Source organism: Microcaecilia unicolor, chromosome 3 (assembly GCF_901765095.1).
Source record: "Microcaecilia unicolor chromosome 3, aMicUni1.1, whole genome shotgun sequence".
Taxonomy (NCBI): Eukaryota; Metazoa; Chordata; class Amphibia; order Gymnophiona; family Siphonopidae; genus Microcaecilia; species Microcaecilia unicolor.
In genome coordinates, this window is record NC_044033.1 from 253,602,609 (window position 1) to 253,617,495 (window position 14,887).

The 14,887-nt window shown below is 50.2% G+C and overlaps 1 protein-coding gene across 4 annotated transcripts in view; it reads left to right on the plus strand.

The window, feature by feature from the left end:
- Nucleotides 1-14,887, plus strand: part of PTPRH (protein tyrosine phosphatase receptor type H) — an 88,040-nt gene that overhangs the window by 28,555 nt on the left and 44,598 nt on the right. For all 4 annotated transcript variants that reach the window (XM_030197856.1, XM_030197859.1, XM_030197858.1 and 1 more), the window contains exon 2: nt 10,520-10,565. In XM_030197856.1, the coding sequence (XP_030053716.1) occupies nt 10,520-10,565 (46 nt within the window). The remainder of the gene's footprint in view (nt 1-10,519; nt 10,566-14,887) is intronic.

The window sequence follows — 14,887 nt, forward strand, 5'->3', positions numbered from 1 at the left end:
CCCTTCCGGGTGAGAGCTGTCAAGGGAGCCGTGACCAGGGAGTAGTGCTCGATGAACTGGCGATAATAGTTTGCAAAGCCCAAGAATCTTTGTAGGGCCTTTAAGTTCTGCGGCTGCGGCCAGTCCCGAATCGCTCTCACTTTGTCCGGGTCCATTTGGAACCCATGCCCGGAAATGATATAGCCCAAGAAGGGCACCACTACCTGGTGAAATACGCACTTGCTTAACTTGGCATATAGTCGGTGTTGCCTTAGGCGCCTGAGGACCTCGGTTACATGGTCCACATGTTCCTGTGGAGACCGGGAAAATACCAGGCTGTCGTCTAGGTAGACGATAACAAATGAGTAGAGGAGATCCTGAAACACGTGGTTGATAAACTTTTGGAAAACCGCCGGGGCATTGCATAATCCGAAGGGCATGACCAAGTACTCGAAATGCCCCTCGTGAGTATTGAACGCGGTTTTCCACTCATCGCCCCGTCGAATCCGTATAAGATTATACGCTCCTCTCAGGTCCAGCTTCGTGAATACCCGGGCTCCCTGGAGTCTGTCAAATAGCTCTGGAATTAAGGGCAACGGGTACCGGTCCTTAACCGTGATGGCGTTCAGGGCCCGGTAATCAATACAGGGCCTGAGGGTTCCATCTTTCTTGCTGACAAAGAAGCCTGCTCCCGCTGGGGAGGACGATGCTCGGATGAATCCCTTCTCCAGGTTTTCCTGAACATAGGCCCGCATGGCCGCTGATTCACCCCGGGAGAGGGTATACAGCCTCCCGGGAGGTGGCATCCGGTCCGGCAGGAGATTAATAGCACAATCAAAATGCCGGTGCGGGGGCAACCTGTCCGCCTCTACCGGGTTAAAGACATTGGCGTAGGCCTGATATTCCTTAGGTAGGGTCGCCTTGCAGGCCAGCAGTCTTCCCGGGGTGGTTGCCAGCACCGAGCAGGGGTTCCCTACTGGGGTCAGACAATGCTCCGAGCAATACTTCCCCCAGCCCCCGTATGTGCCCCGACGTCCAATCAATCAGGGGTGAATGGCGACGTAGCCATGGCAGGCCCAACACCAGGGGATGAATGGACTTAGGCATTATCAGGAATTGGATCTTCTCCTGGTGCTGCTGGGCTACTCTTAGCTCGACCGGCGGAGTGAGTCGGGAGATGGGATTGGGTAATACTGTTACCTGAATGGACGTCACCTGCACAGCCAGGTTGCAATCCTGCGCCGGTAGTCGCCATTGTTCAAACAGTTCCAAACATAAAGTTTCCCCCAGCCCCTGAGTCCAACAGGGCCTGGGTCTGGATCGAATGGTCTTGCCACTGGAGAGTCACTGGTATAGTGAACAAATCGTCGGGAGGGGGCCCCGAGTGACCCAAGACCAGCCCCCTCACGGGGCCTTGGGTTCGGTGTTTCCCGCCGGTCGAGTAGGACACGCCTGAATCAAGTGTCCCGCTTCCCCACAGTAGAAACACAGGTTATTCCGGCGTCGACGGTTACGCTCTGAGGCAGCCAATCACTGCCGGCCCACGAGCATGGGCTCCTCCGGGACACTGCCCTGCCCAGCGGAAGTGTCTCAAGGTGAAGGAACCCTCCGTGGTCGCGGCCCAGGACCCGCCGTCCTGAGCTGTTCGGCCCGTTCCCGGGCCCTCTCCCGGAAGCGCGTATCAATCCAGGTACAGAGCGAGATCAAGGCATCCAAGGTGAGGGGAAGGTCCCGTCCGGCCAGTTCGTCCTTGATGCGACCCTGCAATCCTTGCCAGAAGATCGCAGACAGGGCCTCAGAGTTCCACCGCAGTTCTGAGGCTAAGGTGCGGAGCCGCACGGCGTACTCGCCCACGGTCCCGGGCCCCTGCTGAATCCGCAGGAGTTCCGAGGATGCGGAGGACGGTCTTCCAGGAACATCAAAGACGAGCCGGAATTGGCGCTGGAATTCCTCAAAGTCCGTGAGCATGGGGACCCGTTGTTCACAGAGGGGTGAAGCCCAGGCCAAGGCCAACCCAGTGAGTAGGGAGATCACATAGGAGACCTTCGTTCGGTCCAAGGTGAAGGCCTCCGGTTGCATCTCGAAGTAGAGATTACATTGGTTCAGGAATCCCCGGCAGTTCTCGGGGGTCCCGTTGAACCGGCTAGGCTCAGGAAAGCGGGGACCCGAAAATGTGGCACTCGCACGGGGACCCGCTGGTGGAGCCTGCGCCTGGGCTTGCCTGGAGTTGATCTGTGAACACACATTCTGGAAGGCCCATGAGAGGGCATTCAGTTGCTCCTGCTGCTGCTGCAGGATCCTCGCCAGGTTTCTTAAGTCAGGTGGAGTCGGCGAGCTCATGGCTTCGGCTTACTGTCTTGCTCCGCCAAAGGATGAGCAGCTTGCTGGTGTGAGCCCTTGGATCCGGACGGAGACGGCGTAGTAAACCCCTCCTTCTCCAGAGGACAGCCGACCCACCCCCACTCTTCGCCTGGGAAGGCTGCCGTTCCCTGGAAGTTGAGCCTCCAGGTGCGGGCAGCCTACAGGGCTTCTGGAACAGGGGGCGGACAGGCCCCGCAGACAGCGGCGGTAGAGGAAGAAGCAGACAGCGGTCTAGGAGAATCAGTAGCAGGCAGTGGTCGAGGCAGGCAGCGGTCAAGGAGAGTCAGTAGCAGGCAGTGGTCAAGGCAGGCAGCGGTCAAGGAGAATCAGTAGCAGGCAGTGGTCGAGGCAGGCAGCGGTCAAGGAGAGTCAGTAGCAGGCAAAGTCCGATAGCAAGGTACAGAGTTCCATCCAACGATGCGGAGCTCTCAGGAACGAGAAGCTGAAGCACTGGCTAGGAGGAGTAGTGCTCCTTAAGTAGTCCTCCTCATTAGCGCAGGGCCCCAGCTGGTTCTTCCTGCGGTGAGTCTTCAGGTAACCAATCCGAGGTGACGCTAGTCACCGCTTCCCCTGCTTGTTCCCGCAACCGGAAGAGACGCCGGCTATCCTCCGCCGGCGCCATGTTGCTGGGGTTCCATCCCAGAAGTGGAAAGCCGGCCATCAGCGGCAACGAGGCGAGAACAACCGGCGATCCTCTGTAGCCGGACTAAAGGCAATGGCCGCCTCTCCCCACTGGCTGGCGATGGCCGGCCACCGGAGGACCTGCGGCGAAGGCCGGCCATCCCTGGCGGCCCCAGGCCCCATGGCCCACTGGTGCCAGCGGCGAGCAGGTGCATGTTGGTCCCGGCGGAAGACCCGGGCCCCCATGGCCCACTGGTGCCAGTGGCGAGCAGGTGCATGTTGGTCCCGGCGGAAGACGGGACAGTAACAGGTAGGGGGGGATGGGCCTGGGTCCGCCTGCTGGAAGTGCACTGCACCCACTAAAACTGCTCCAGGGACCTACATACTGCTGTCAGAGAGCTGGGTATGACATTTGAGGCTGGCAAAAAATATTTTTAAAGTTTTTTTTGAGGGTGAGAGGGGGTTAGTGACCACTGGGGAAGTAAGGGGAGGTCACCCCCGATTCCCTCCAGTGGTCATCTGGTCAGTTCAGGCACCTTTTTGAGGCTTGGTCGCAAGAAGAAATGGAGTTGGCCAAGTGCTTGTCAGGGACGCCCTTCTTTTTTCTATTATTGGCCGAGGACGCCCATGTGTTAAGCACGCCCCAGTCCCGCCTTCGCTATGCTTCCGACACGCCCCTGTGAACTTTGGTCATCCCCGTGATGGAAAGCAGTTGACTACGCCGAAAATCGGCTTTCAGTTATACTGATTTGGGCGACCCTGGGAGATGGACGCCCATCTCCCGATTTGTGTCAGAAGGAGGGCGCCCTTCTCTTTCGAAAATAAGCCCAATAGTAAATTATAGCAGATAAAGACCTGACCAGTCCATCCAGTCTGCCCAACAAGATAAACTCATTTTAGTTGTAAGCGGAATAGAAATTTTTAAAGAAATCATCTTATTTTAGAAAAAGTATCTTGCAAAGTATTACAGCACAACGTTATCAGTTTAGGCATTAAAAAATGTGATTAAATTTATTCAGCAACATCTTTCTTGGCAGGACACTATTACTCTTTCTATTAAGATGCTTTCATGTGTATTGTGTTGATTTTGTAACTGGCAGACAATGTCATCGTGTGTCCTGTTATTTGAATATTTTACTGCTGTAATTGTCTATTACCTTAGTCCTGCTTGTCACAGTCATTCATATTAATTTTTGAAAGTCCCAGAAAACAACAAGGCAAACGATCTGCAAAATCCAACATGGAAAACACACCAGCAGATCAGTATAATATCCAAAAAGACTTTATTGAGGATACCGTGTATGAAACAAATGCCCGACACAGGCTGTGTTTCGCCCAACAATAGGGCTGCGTCAGGTCTGTATCTTTCTTAAATAAGATCAGTATCAAATTATATGTGAAAGCAAGGATATAAGGAACCTTCTTCATAAAAAACCAGCATGAGCAGCATAAAATAGAATATCCTGGATGACGCCAGATAGACAATGAATATTTAAGAAAGATACAGACTAGCCCCTGACGCAGCCCTATTGTTGGGCGAAACACGGCCTGTGTCGGGCATTTGTTTCATACACGGTGTCCTCAATAAAGTCTTTTTGGATATTATACTAATCTGCTAGTGTGTTTTCCATATTAATTTTTGAAACCATATTTTATAATTATGGTCTTATCTGCAGGTCGTTTACGGATGCATTTCATGTTAGCTAATATCCTTCCTTGTGTCCTGTGCATTCTGACACAAACATGTGCCTATTGATATATTTTTATACTAGTAAAACAGGCCCGTTTCTGACACGAAATGAAACGGGCGCTAGCAAGGTTTTCCTCGGAGTTCGTATGTTTGAGAGAGAGAGAAAGAGAGTGTGTGAGAAAGAAAGTGTGTGTGAGAGATGGAGTGTGTGTGTTTGTGTGTGAGAGACAGAGTGTATGTGTGTGTGAGAGAGAGAGATAGAGTGTGTGAGAGAGAGTGTTTGTGAGAGACAGAGAGTGAGTGTGTGTGTGTGTGGGGCTCCGAGTTCCATGACCCCCTCCTTCCCTCCCTCCCAGTGGTGTGCTGGAGCGGGCTCTCACAGGCTCGCAAGAGCCGTTTGTTAAGTTTTTAAGAATTTTGGGAGCCGGTTGTTAAAGTAGGCCTCCCCATGGCTACTTTAACAATTGACTCCCAAAATGTGGGCTTGGGCCCCCTCCTGAATTCTCTTTTACTTTGCTGGCAGTGATGCTGGCCCCACCAGCCAAGTAAACAGACTGCTGCTGCTCCCTGCTCCTTGTTTCTGACTCTGAGCATCAGGCTGGGACTTTTCATGCAAGCACAAGAAGGTTCCATCATGCTGCTCAGAGCCAGAAACAAGCAGCAGAGAATGCTGGCAGTCCATTTATTGGCTGGTGGGGCTCGGCAAATGTATGCCTAGCGTGCCTGCACAAGGGAGGGGAGAGAGAGGCATGTATCCCCCCCCTCCCCCCCCAAAAAAAAAAAAATTCAGGGCCGGCCATGCCCGGAGAGAGAGCCCGTTGTTAAAAATTTACCAGCACACCCCTGCTCCCTCCCTCTCCTCCCCAAGAGAGAGAGAGAGAGTGAGTGTGAGAGAGCGTGTATGTGAGAGACAGAGAGTGAGTGTGTGTGTATGAGAAAGTGAAGCCATCAAGCATTCATGCACTCTGTAAGGCTCCATCTCCTCAATTGACGACACGTAGTTCCGGAATGTTGCAGAAATGCTTCAAGGCTTGAAGGCTTCACTTTCTTGGCTTCAGAATGTTGGAGGTGCGTTTTATTACCGTATTTTTTCGGACTATAAGACGCACTTTTTTCCCCCAAAATTTGGGAGGAAAATGGGGGGTGCGTCTTATAGTCCGAAGGTAGACTTCTCCCTACTCACGCGATCTTCCCTGGTGGTCTAGTGACGTCGGGGCAGGAAAGAGCCTCCTCTTTCCTGCCCAGCGCACTGCTCTCCATCCTCCTGTATGCATTGCTGCCTGACGGTCTCGGCGAGATTCAAATGGCCGCCGAGACTTCAATTCTCGGCGGCCATTTTGAATCTCACCGAGACCGTCAGGCAGCAATGCATACAGGAGGATGGAGAGCAGCGCGCTGGGCAGGAAAGAGGAGGCTCTTTCCTGCCCCGACGTCACTAGACCACCAGGGAAGATCGCGTGAGTAGGGAGAAGTGGTGACAGGGCCGGGGGGGGGGGGGGGGGGGGATTCGGACAAGACGCACCGGAGCACCTAGGTTTTAGAGTTGGGAAAAAGGAAAACTTTTTTTTTTTAATTTCCCTCCTCTAAAACCTAGGTGCGTCTTATGGTCCGGTGCGTCTTATAGTCCGAAAAATACGGTATATAGGATATGTGCATGTATAAAAATATAAAGTCAAGGCATTACTTGTTATTGTATAAATCTTTTTGTATTTCCTTTTATTGTTTTTATTATATAAGCAGATTATGCATATTCATATGGCTAAATGTATTTACCATCTTTTATTTTCTTGTATGCATACAGTCTTACATAGTAACATAGTAAATGACGACAGATAAAGACCTTATGGTCCATCCAGTCTGCCCAACAAGATAAACTCATTTTACATGGTATGTGATACTTTATACCCGAGTTTGATTGGTCCTTGCCATTCTCAGGGCACAGACCGAAGTCTGCCCAGGACTGTTCTTGTACTAAGTTCTGAAGCTAACTTCGAAGCCCCTTAAAATTTACACTCCAGCCCATCCCTATCTATTGTTAGGGTCAGGGTGTAGACCATAGAAGTCTGCCCAGCACTGGTTTTGCTTCCCAATTACCGGCGTTGCCACCCAATCTCCGCTAAGATTCCATGGATCCATTCCTTCTAAACAGGATTCCTTTGTGTTTATCCCATGCATGTTTGAATTCCATTACCGTTTTCATCCCCACCACCTCCCGTGGAATGCAATACTGTGAAATTAATTTTTTGCCTTCTGGGACCCTGAAGAAGTTTTTATGAAACGCTGGCCAACGTTAGATGCGTTTTGGCTGCTTCATTCTTGCTGTGAGATAAGTAATTTTTCTTCGAGCACTGACATTATGCATAGTCTGTATTTTGAACGAAATCTCTCTATTCTTGTGAAGGTTTTTGCCGATGATGAAGTAACGTTTCACAGAGAGGGTGGTGGAAGCATGGAATGGCCTCCTGGTGGGGAGGTTGTGGAGTCGAGGACTTATCCAGAATTGAAAAAGGCATGGGATAAACACATGGGATTACTTAGGAAAAGGAAGAGTTAGGGGTTACAGAGAATGGGCAGACTGGATGGGTCATATGGCCTTTATCTGCCTTCATGTTTCTAAGGTCTTTTTTTGACCGACATAGCTCTGTAAAACTTTGTTTCGACCTACTTTGAGGCTTTTCCTTCCCTGTTTTCTTTATATGTTCGCCATATTACAGTTTCACACTTTGTGGATTACTGTCTGTTTTCGCTAGGTGCCGTACGAAATAAACTACTAGTTTTTTTTTTTTTTTTTTAGCTTTTTTCGATATCTGCATATAGAAGAACGAGGCGGCCATGTTTTTCTAAAATGGCAACTTTTTAAAAATGACGGCATCTTTTCACTTTGCTTTTGTGAATAGCAATACCTGATATCTATCGGATCGAGAACATTATGACTTCTATAGTAAGGTTGTTTGTATATTTATATGCCCCTCGGTTGGGCACCCTGTCTTTCTCGCTGTCTATTTTCAGGATCAAACAGTATGGTATTACACCTTTGTTTTTTTTAAATTCTTGATGTGTCGATATGTGTTTTTGTTACTTGGCACAGTTTTAAAATTCTTTCATTAAATTATGGACTATGATGGCGTTTTCTAGTTATATATATTTGCATTTATTACCTCGTAGCTGTACAAGAGTACGGTGGTGTATATTTTTGGGACACCAGCGTTTACGTTTTTATTCCAACATATATTGCTCCAGCGCTTTAATGGATTTTTTTTCACTTATATAGTCTGCAAAGCTGATTTATATGAACCGCTATGGTATGTGATATATACTTTGTTATTTTTACATTTTATATTTTTTATTTTTTAATGGTCTATTTATGTTTTTATCACTGTTTATCATTTTCCTCACAGATAGTTATGATTGTCCACTTCTGTCACCGTTCACCATTTTATTATCATTTTTGCCACTATTCACACGTTTACACTCATAATGATACATATTTATATCATCTCATCATTATGTTGTTCCATCTGTGCCAATTCATCATCATTATGTATCACTGTTTATTTATTTATGCTGTGCTTTTCCAATTTCTATGTTTTTAGACCCCTGAGGAAGGCATTATGCTGAAACGCTGCCCGTATAGGGTCTTTTGGGCCAGCTTGCTTTGGCAAATAAACTCATGGATGCTCTTCCTCCTTGTTTGCCTTGGTCATTTAGAACTTTTTCTCACTTTCAACCGTGTTGTATCTGTCGTTGATGTTCACCACCTCGGGTGAATTTCTTCAAACGGGTAGTAAATAAACCCTAATAACTAAATTAGGGCCCCTTTTATCAACCTGCGGTAAAAGGGGCCCGAGGCCACTTTTGCCGCAACGGTTAAAAGGCAGAAGAAGGAAATGGCTGTGGGGTAAGCGATGGTTTCCAAACACATTCAGCACCGAGGTAGGAGGGAGCAGGACAGCCCAACCCAGAAGAGAATCACTTCACGCTCGCAGGGAAACCTGAGACTTCAGTGACTTCCCTGACATTTCATCTCCCTAACCAGGTGCAAACAGGCAATTGCCCTGGGCCGCCATGCTACAGACAGGCCCCCAAGTCTACCTGCTGGTGGGCTTTGGGGTCTCCTCCTAAATTTCTGCCCTGGTGCCCTTCCTGTTCCTTGTGTGAAAGGTCAGGGCCGCCGAGAGACTGAGCCGGGCCCACCGCCGCCACCCCCCCCCCCAATCGCTACCACTGTCGCTTCCCTCTCCTGCTGTCAGATCACCAGCGCCACAGTCCCCAGTCTCCACCTGCCCACCCTCAGCTCTGTTGACAGCCCCCCTCCATCCACCACTGGGCCCCCTGCATTCAAATCAGCAGCGCCTCACTTCTGTGTGAAAGTGGCAGCTCGCCTCCCTTCAGGCCTTCCCTCACTGTGTCCTTCCCTCGTCTGATGTAACTTCCTGTTTCCGCGAGGACGGGACACAGAGAGCCCGAAGGACTGCAGTGCCAACGGCCTGGGAGCAGGAGAAGGAGAGAGACTCTGGTGCTGGGCCCCCCTTGGAGGCCCGGACCCAGAGAATTTTGTCCCCCCTGCCCCCCCCCTCGGTGGTCCTGTGAAAGGTTAATCAATACAGTTAACCAATGAATCCCATCCCTCTTCGAAGGGTTGACAAAGGATGCACTGCAATGGCTTCACATGTGAAGAGCCCCATGTTTTAGGCTTGAGAAAAGAGAGGTGTGGTAGCCGTGTTAGTCCACTTTTAAAGGTAATCAATAGAAATAAAACAAAATAAAACATGGAAAAGAAAATAAGATGATACCTTTTTTATTGGACATAACTTAATACATTTCTCGATTAGCTTTCGAAGGTTGCCCTTCTTCATCAGATTGGAAATAAGCAAATGTTGGTAGATGACAGTATATATAAGTGAAACATCAAAGCATTTCAGTGACAGTCTAACAGGATATGGCGGTGGGTAGGTGAGAGACAGGGAGATATGCATGGAGACAGGAGGGGGACAAAGCAGTACAATTTTATGGTTTTTAATGGGCTAGAAAACCCAGATCTTTGTTAAGTCCTGTCTGGTGGGTGTCAAAATATTTAATCATTCTGACTTCAAAGGTCTTACGTTCCTGTATTGTTTTAAAGTTCCCTTTTAGGATTCTTACCATGAAATCACTGGTACAGTGTTCGGGTTTTGTAAAGTGCTTTTCTAGCCCATTATAAACCATAAAATTGTATTGCTTTGACACCCTCTTGTCTCCATGCATGTCTCCCTGTTTCTCACCTACCCACCCCCATCCTGTTAGACTGTCACTGAAATACTTTGATGTTTCACTTATATATACTGTCATCTACCAACATTTGCTTATTTCCGATCTGACGAAGAAGGGCAACCTTCGAAAGCTAATCAAGAAATGTATTAAGTTATGTCCAATAAAAAAGGTATCATCTTATTTTCTTTTCCATGTTTTATGTTGTTTTATTTCTATTGATTAGGCTTGAGAAAGGAAGCGTTGAGTAGGGCTCCCACAGAGTTGGTTCTTTTCTGCTGCTCACCTGCAGTATCAGTGTCTCTCCTCGGCTTCCTGAGGTTGGGGGGGGGGGGGGGTGAAGTTAGTACCATCCTTCAGGTGCTTTGACTAGGCACCACCCCTGTATTCACCCCTCCTCCAAACCCAGTAAAGGTCAGGATGGCAGCGTCTGAGGTGGCCTCTCCCCAAACCTTGCCACATTCTGGCTGGCTCACAAATTCTTCACGATCATGGAGTTGTCTTCTTAGAAATGCCTACTCTCTGTATCTGAGCCCTCCAAATATTCCACACTCTGCAGATGTTAAATCCTGACCACCATATCCCGCTGATAGATTATCTTTTCTGTCTGTTTTTTTGCAGGGTTTCATGCTATGGCCAGAAGGCTGTGTCCTGGGTCAAGGCTCAGGTGAGTAATGCACAGGATACAGTATGCATTATAGAGAAGCTCCATGTCTCTCGGGTGTGTGTGATAGAGACATGGAGGTCTATAAAATAAAGAGTGGAGTTGAATTGGTAGATGTGAAGCGTCTGTTTACGCTTTCCAAAAATACTAGGATAGGAAGCATGCGATGAAACTACAAAGTAGTAAATTTAAAACAAATCTGAGAAAATATTTCTTCACTTAACGTGTAATTAAACTCTGGAATTCGTTGCCAGAGAATGTGATAAAGGTGGACCATTATTAAATTGGACTTGGGGAAAATCCACTATTTCTGGGATCTTGCCAGGTATTTGTGACCTGGATTGGCCACTGGGCTTGATGGACCTTTGGTCTTTCCCAGTATGGCATATGTGAGTCCCTGGATCTCTGTGTGTGTGTGTGTGTGTGTGTGTGTGTGTGTGTGTGTGTGTGTGTGTCTCTCTCTCTCTCTCTCTCTCTCTCTCTACTCTTCCTGGGTCTCTCCCTCTGTGTACCCCTTTCACTGGGTCTCTCTCGTCTCCCTCTGTGCATCCTTTGCTATGGGTCTATCCCTCTTTGCACCCATTTCCTAGGTCTCCCTCTCCCTCTCTCTCTCCCTCTCCCTGTCCCTGGATCTCACCCTCTGTATGCCCAGGTCATTCAGTCTGTCCCTCTATGAGGTCCTTGGGTCTCTCTGTCTCTCTCTGTCTCTGTCTCTGTACCCCTCTCCCTGGGACTCTCTCTTTGTGTACTCCTGTCCCTGGGTCTCTCTCTCTCCCCCTCTCTCTCTCTCCCCGTGTACCTCTATCTCTAGGTCCCTCTCTGTCTCAGGGTGTCTATCTGTCTGTCTGTCTGTCTCTCTCTCTCTCTGTGTACCCTTCTCCATGTGTCTCTTTGTGTACTCCTGTCCCTGGGTGTCTCTCTCTCTCTCTGTCTTTCTCTCTCTGTGTACCTCTATCCCTGGGTCTCTCTCTGTCTCTGGGTCTCTCTCTGTCTGTCTCTCTCTCTCTCTCTCTCTCTCTCTCTCTCTCTCTCTCTCTGTGTACCCCCTCCATGGGTCTCTCTCTTTATGTACTCCTGTCCCTGGGTCTCTCTCTCTCTCTCTCTCTGTACCCTTCTCCATGGGTCTCTTTCTTTGTGTACTCCTGTCCCTGGGTCTCTCTCTCTTTCTCTCTCTGTGTACCTCTATCCCTGGGTCTCTCTCTGTCTCTGCGTCTCTGTCTCTCTTTCTCTCTCTGTGTACCTCTATCCCTGGGTCTCTCTCTGTCTCTGCGTCTCTGTCTCTGCGTCTCTCTCTGTCTCTCCCTCTCCCCCTCTATCTCTTTTTCTCTCTCTCTCTCTCTGTACCTCTATCCCTGGGTCTCTCTCTGTCTCTGTGTCTCTCTCTGTCTCTCTCTCACCCTCTCTCTCTCCCCCCCCCTCTCTCTTTCTCCCTCTCCCTGGATCTCACCCTCTGTATGCCCAGGTCCTTGGGTCTGTCCCTCAATAAGGTCCTTGGGTCTCTCTCTGTCTCTCTCTCTCTCTCTGTGTACCCCTCTCCTTGGGTCTCTCTCTTTGCATACTCCTGCTCTGGGTCTCTCTCTCTCTCTCTCTCTCTCTCTCTCTCTCCCCCTGTATCTCTATCCCTGGGTCTCTCTCTGTCTCTCTGTCTACCCCTTTCCCTGAGTCACTCTCTTTGTGTACTCCTGTCCCTAGGTCTCTCTCTCTGTGTACCTCTATCCCTGGGTCTCTCTCTGTCTGTGCGTCTCTCTCTGTCTCTCCCTCTCCCGCTGTGTCTCTCTCCCCCCTCTCCTACATCTCTCTCTCTTTCTCTCTCTCCCTCTCCCTGGATCTCACCCTCTGTAAGCCCAGGTCCTTGAGTCTGTCCCTCTATGAGGTCCTTGGGTCTCTATCTGTCTCTCTCTGTCTGTGTACCCCTCTCCCTGGGACTCTCTCTTTGTGTACTCCTGTACCTGGGTCTCTCTCTGTCTCTGGGTCTCTCTCTGTCTCTCTGTGTCTCTCTCTGTGTGCCCCTCTCCATGGGTCTCTCTCTTTGTGTACTCCTGTCCCTGGGTCTCTCTCTCTCTCTCTCTGTACCTCTATCCCTGGGGCTCTCTCTGTCTCTGCGTCTTTCTCTATCTCTCTCTCTGTCTCTCTCTCTCTCTCTCTCTCTCTCTCTCTCTCTCTCTGTACTCCTCTCCCTGGGTCTTTTACTGTGTACTTTTCATAGTTTATTAGACCTTTTTCTAACTAGAAGAAAGTGAGTTCCAGCAGTTTTGAGTTCACATCACATAAATTAGACAGGAATGAAGGTAATGCCGGATCTCCATCAAACATATAAAATGCGAGTGACCGTACTCACCCGCAAATGCGCAGTAGAGACTTCCCTCTCTGTCCCGCCCCTGCGTCAATACATGATGACGAGGGTGGGACAGAGAGGGAAACTGCGCGAAGGGGAGGGAACTGCTCCCCCCCCCCCGAGGTCGCCGCTACTGCTCCCCCCACCCGGAGTCGCCGCCGCCCCCCCCCCCCCCCCCACCTGGCCCGGGCCCTCTCTTTGCTATTGAACTTACATCGCCGAAAACGCAACAGTGCAGATCAGCTGAGCTCCTGTCGGCCTTCCTTCCCTGCCTGTGTCCCGCCCTCGCCGACGTTACGTCACACGAGGGCGGGACACAGGCAGAGAAGGAAGGCTGACAGCAGCTCAGCTGATCTGCCCTGCTGCGTTTTTGGCGATGTAAGTTCAATAGCGAAGAGAGGGCCCGGGTCAGGTGGGGGGGGGGGCGGCGGCGACCTCGGGGGGGAGGGGCGGTGGCGATCTCGGGGGGGAGGGGCGGCAGCTGCGACCTTGGGGGGAGGGAGGGGAGGGCAGGAGAAATGCTGGATATGGGAGGTATCAGAAGGAGGGGGGCCTTGGAGCTGGGAGGGAGGGACAGAGGGCCTTGGAGCTGGGAGGGAGGGACAGAAGGGGACCTTCGAGCTGGCTGGGAGGGAGGGACGGAGGGGGCCCTTGGAGCTGGGATGGCATGGGGCCTTGCCTTGGAACTGGGAGGGCAGGCAGGGGGACGGAGCTGGGGGAGCGGAGGGGGCCCAGAGGGGGCCCTTGGAGCTGGGATGGGGGAAGGAACAGAGGGGGGCCTTTGGAGCTGGGAGGGAATGGGGCCTTGGAACTGGGAGGGCAGGCAGGGGGCCTTGGAGCTGGGAGGGGGAGGGGGCCCAGAGGGGGGCCTTGGAGCTGGGATGGGGGAAGGAACAGAGGGGGGCCTTGGAGCTGGCAGGGAAGGAGGGAGAGCAGGGGGCCTTGCAGTGGTGAGGTGGGGAGGAGGGGACCCTGCAGCAGCAGGGGGAGGGGGCCCTGGAAACCCCCCATACCAATACTCGCCCGTTTTAACGGGCTTAATGGCTAGTTAAAACATATTGAACGAAGCGTTCGGAAAGAGACAGAGAGTGGCAGAAGGCAGAGTTGCAGCACTGCCACTGATAAACAACAACAACAACAACCATTTCTAAAGCGCTACTAGGGTTACGCAGCGCTGTACAATTCAAACATAGAAGGACAGTCCCTGCTCAAAGAGCTTACAATCTAAAATTTATCTTTAGTTCTTCTTGTGACATTATCTAGCAATTGAAGTGTGTAATTTCCTCTCTGTCTCTGATTTGTAACCTCTTCTCACTCTTCAGCTATCGATCTCTGCTTTTCTTTTGGATTGTGAACTGTTTCAGCGTATATTTTCCAAAAACTCTGTATCAAAGAAAACTGAGCTCAATAGCTAGCCAGGATCACTTCTTCAAAGGAAGGATGGAGAGGGGTCTGTACAGGAAAAAGAGGGTGATGCAGATTCCATGAGGACCTGAGTTCTCCCCAGACTTTCAAGGGAAGGGGCCACATCGGATATCCCAAGTCTCCGAGGGGGTTGGAGGCTGAGGTCTCCCTTGGAGGGTCAGAGTTTGCTGGGGAGGGACTGGGGTGTGTCTGGGAAGGGGGAAAGTGAGAGGTAGAGTTTATTTATTTATTACATTTATATCCCACATTTTCCTACCTACTTGCAGGCTCAATGTGGCTTACATAGTACCGGAGAGGTGTTACAGACTCCGGTGTAAACATATACAAAGTGATGTTGTGGTAAGATAAAGTTCATGTGGCACAGCCACACTAGGGAATCGTACAATGAAAGAATTGTGTTATGTTATTACGTTCTTTAGTTTTGTTGTGTTGCAGAGATCAGGCATTTATGTTGGATCGGTAGGGTATGCCTTTTTAAACAGGTTAGTTTTTAGTGTTTTCTGGAAGTTTAGGTGGTCGTTCGTAGTTTTCAAGGCTCTTGGTAATGTGTTCCACAGTTGTGTGC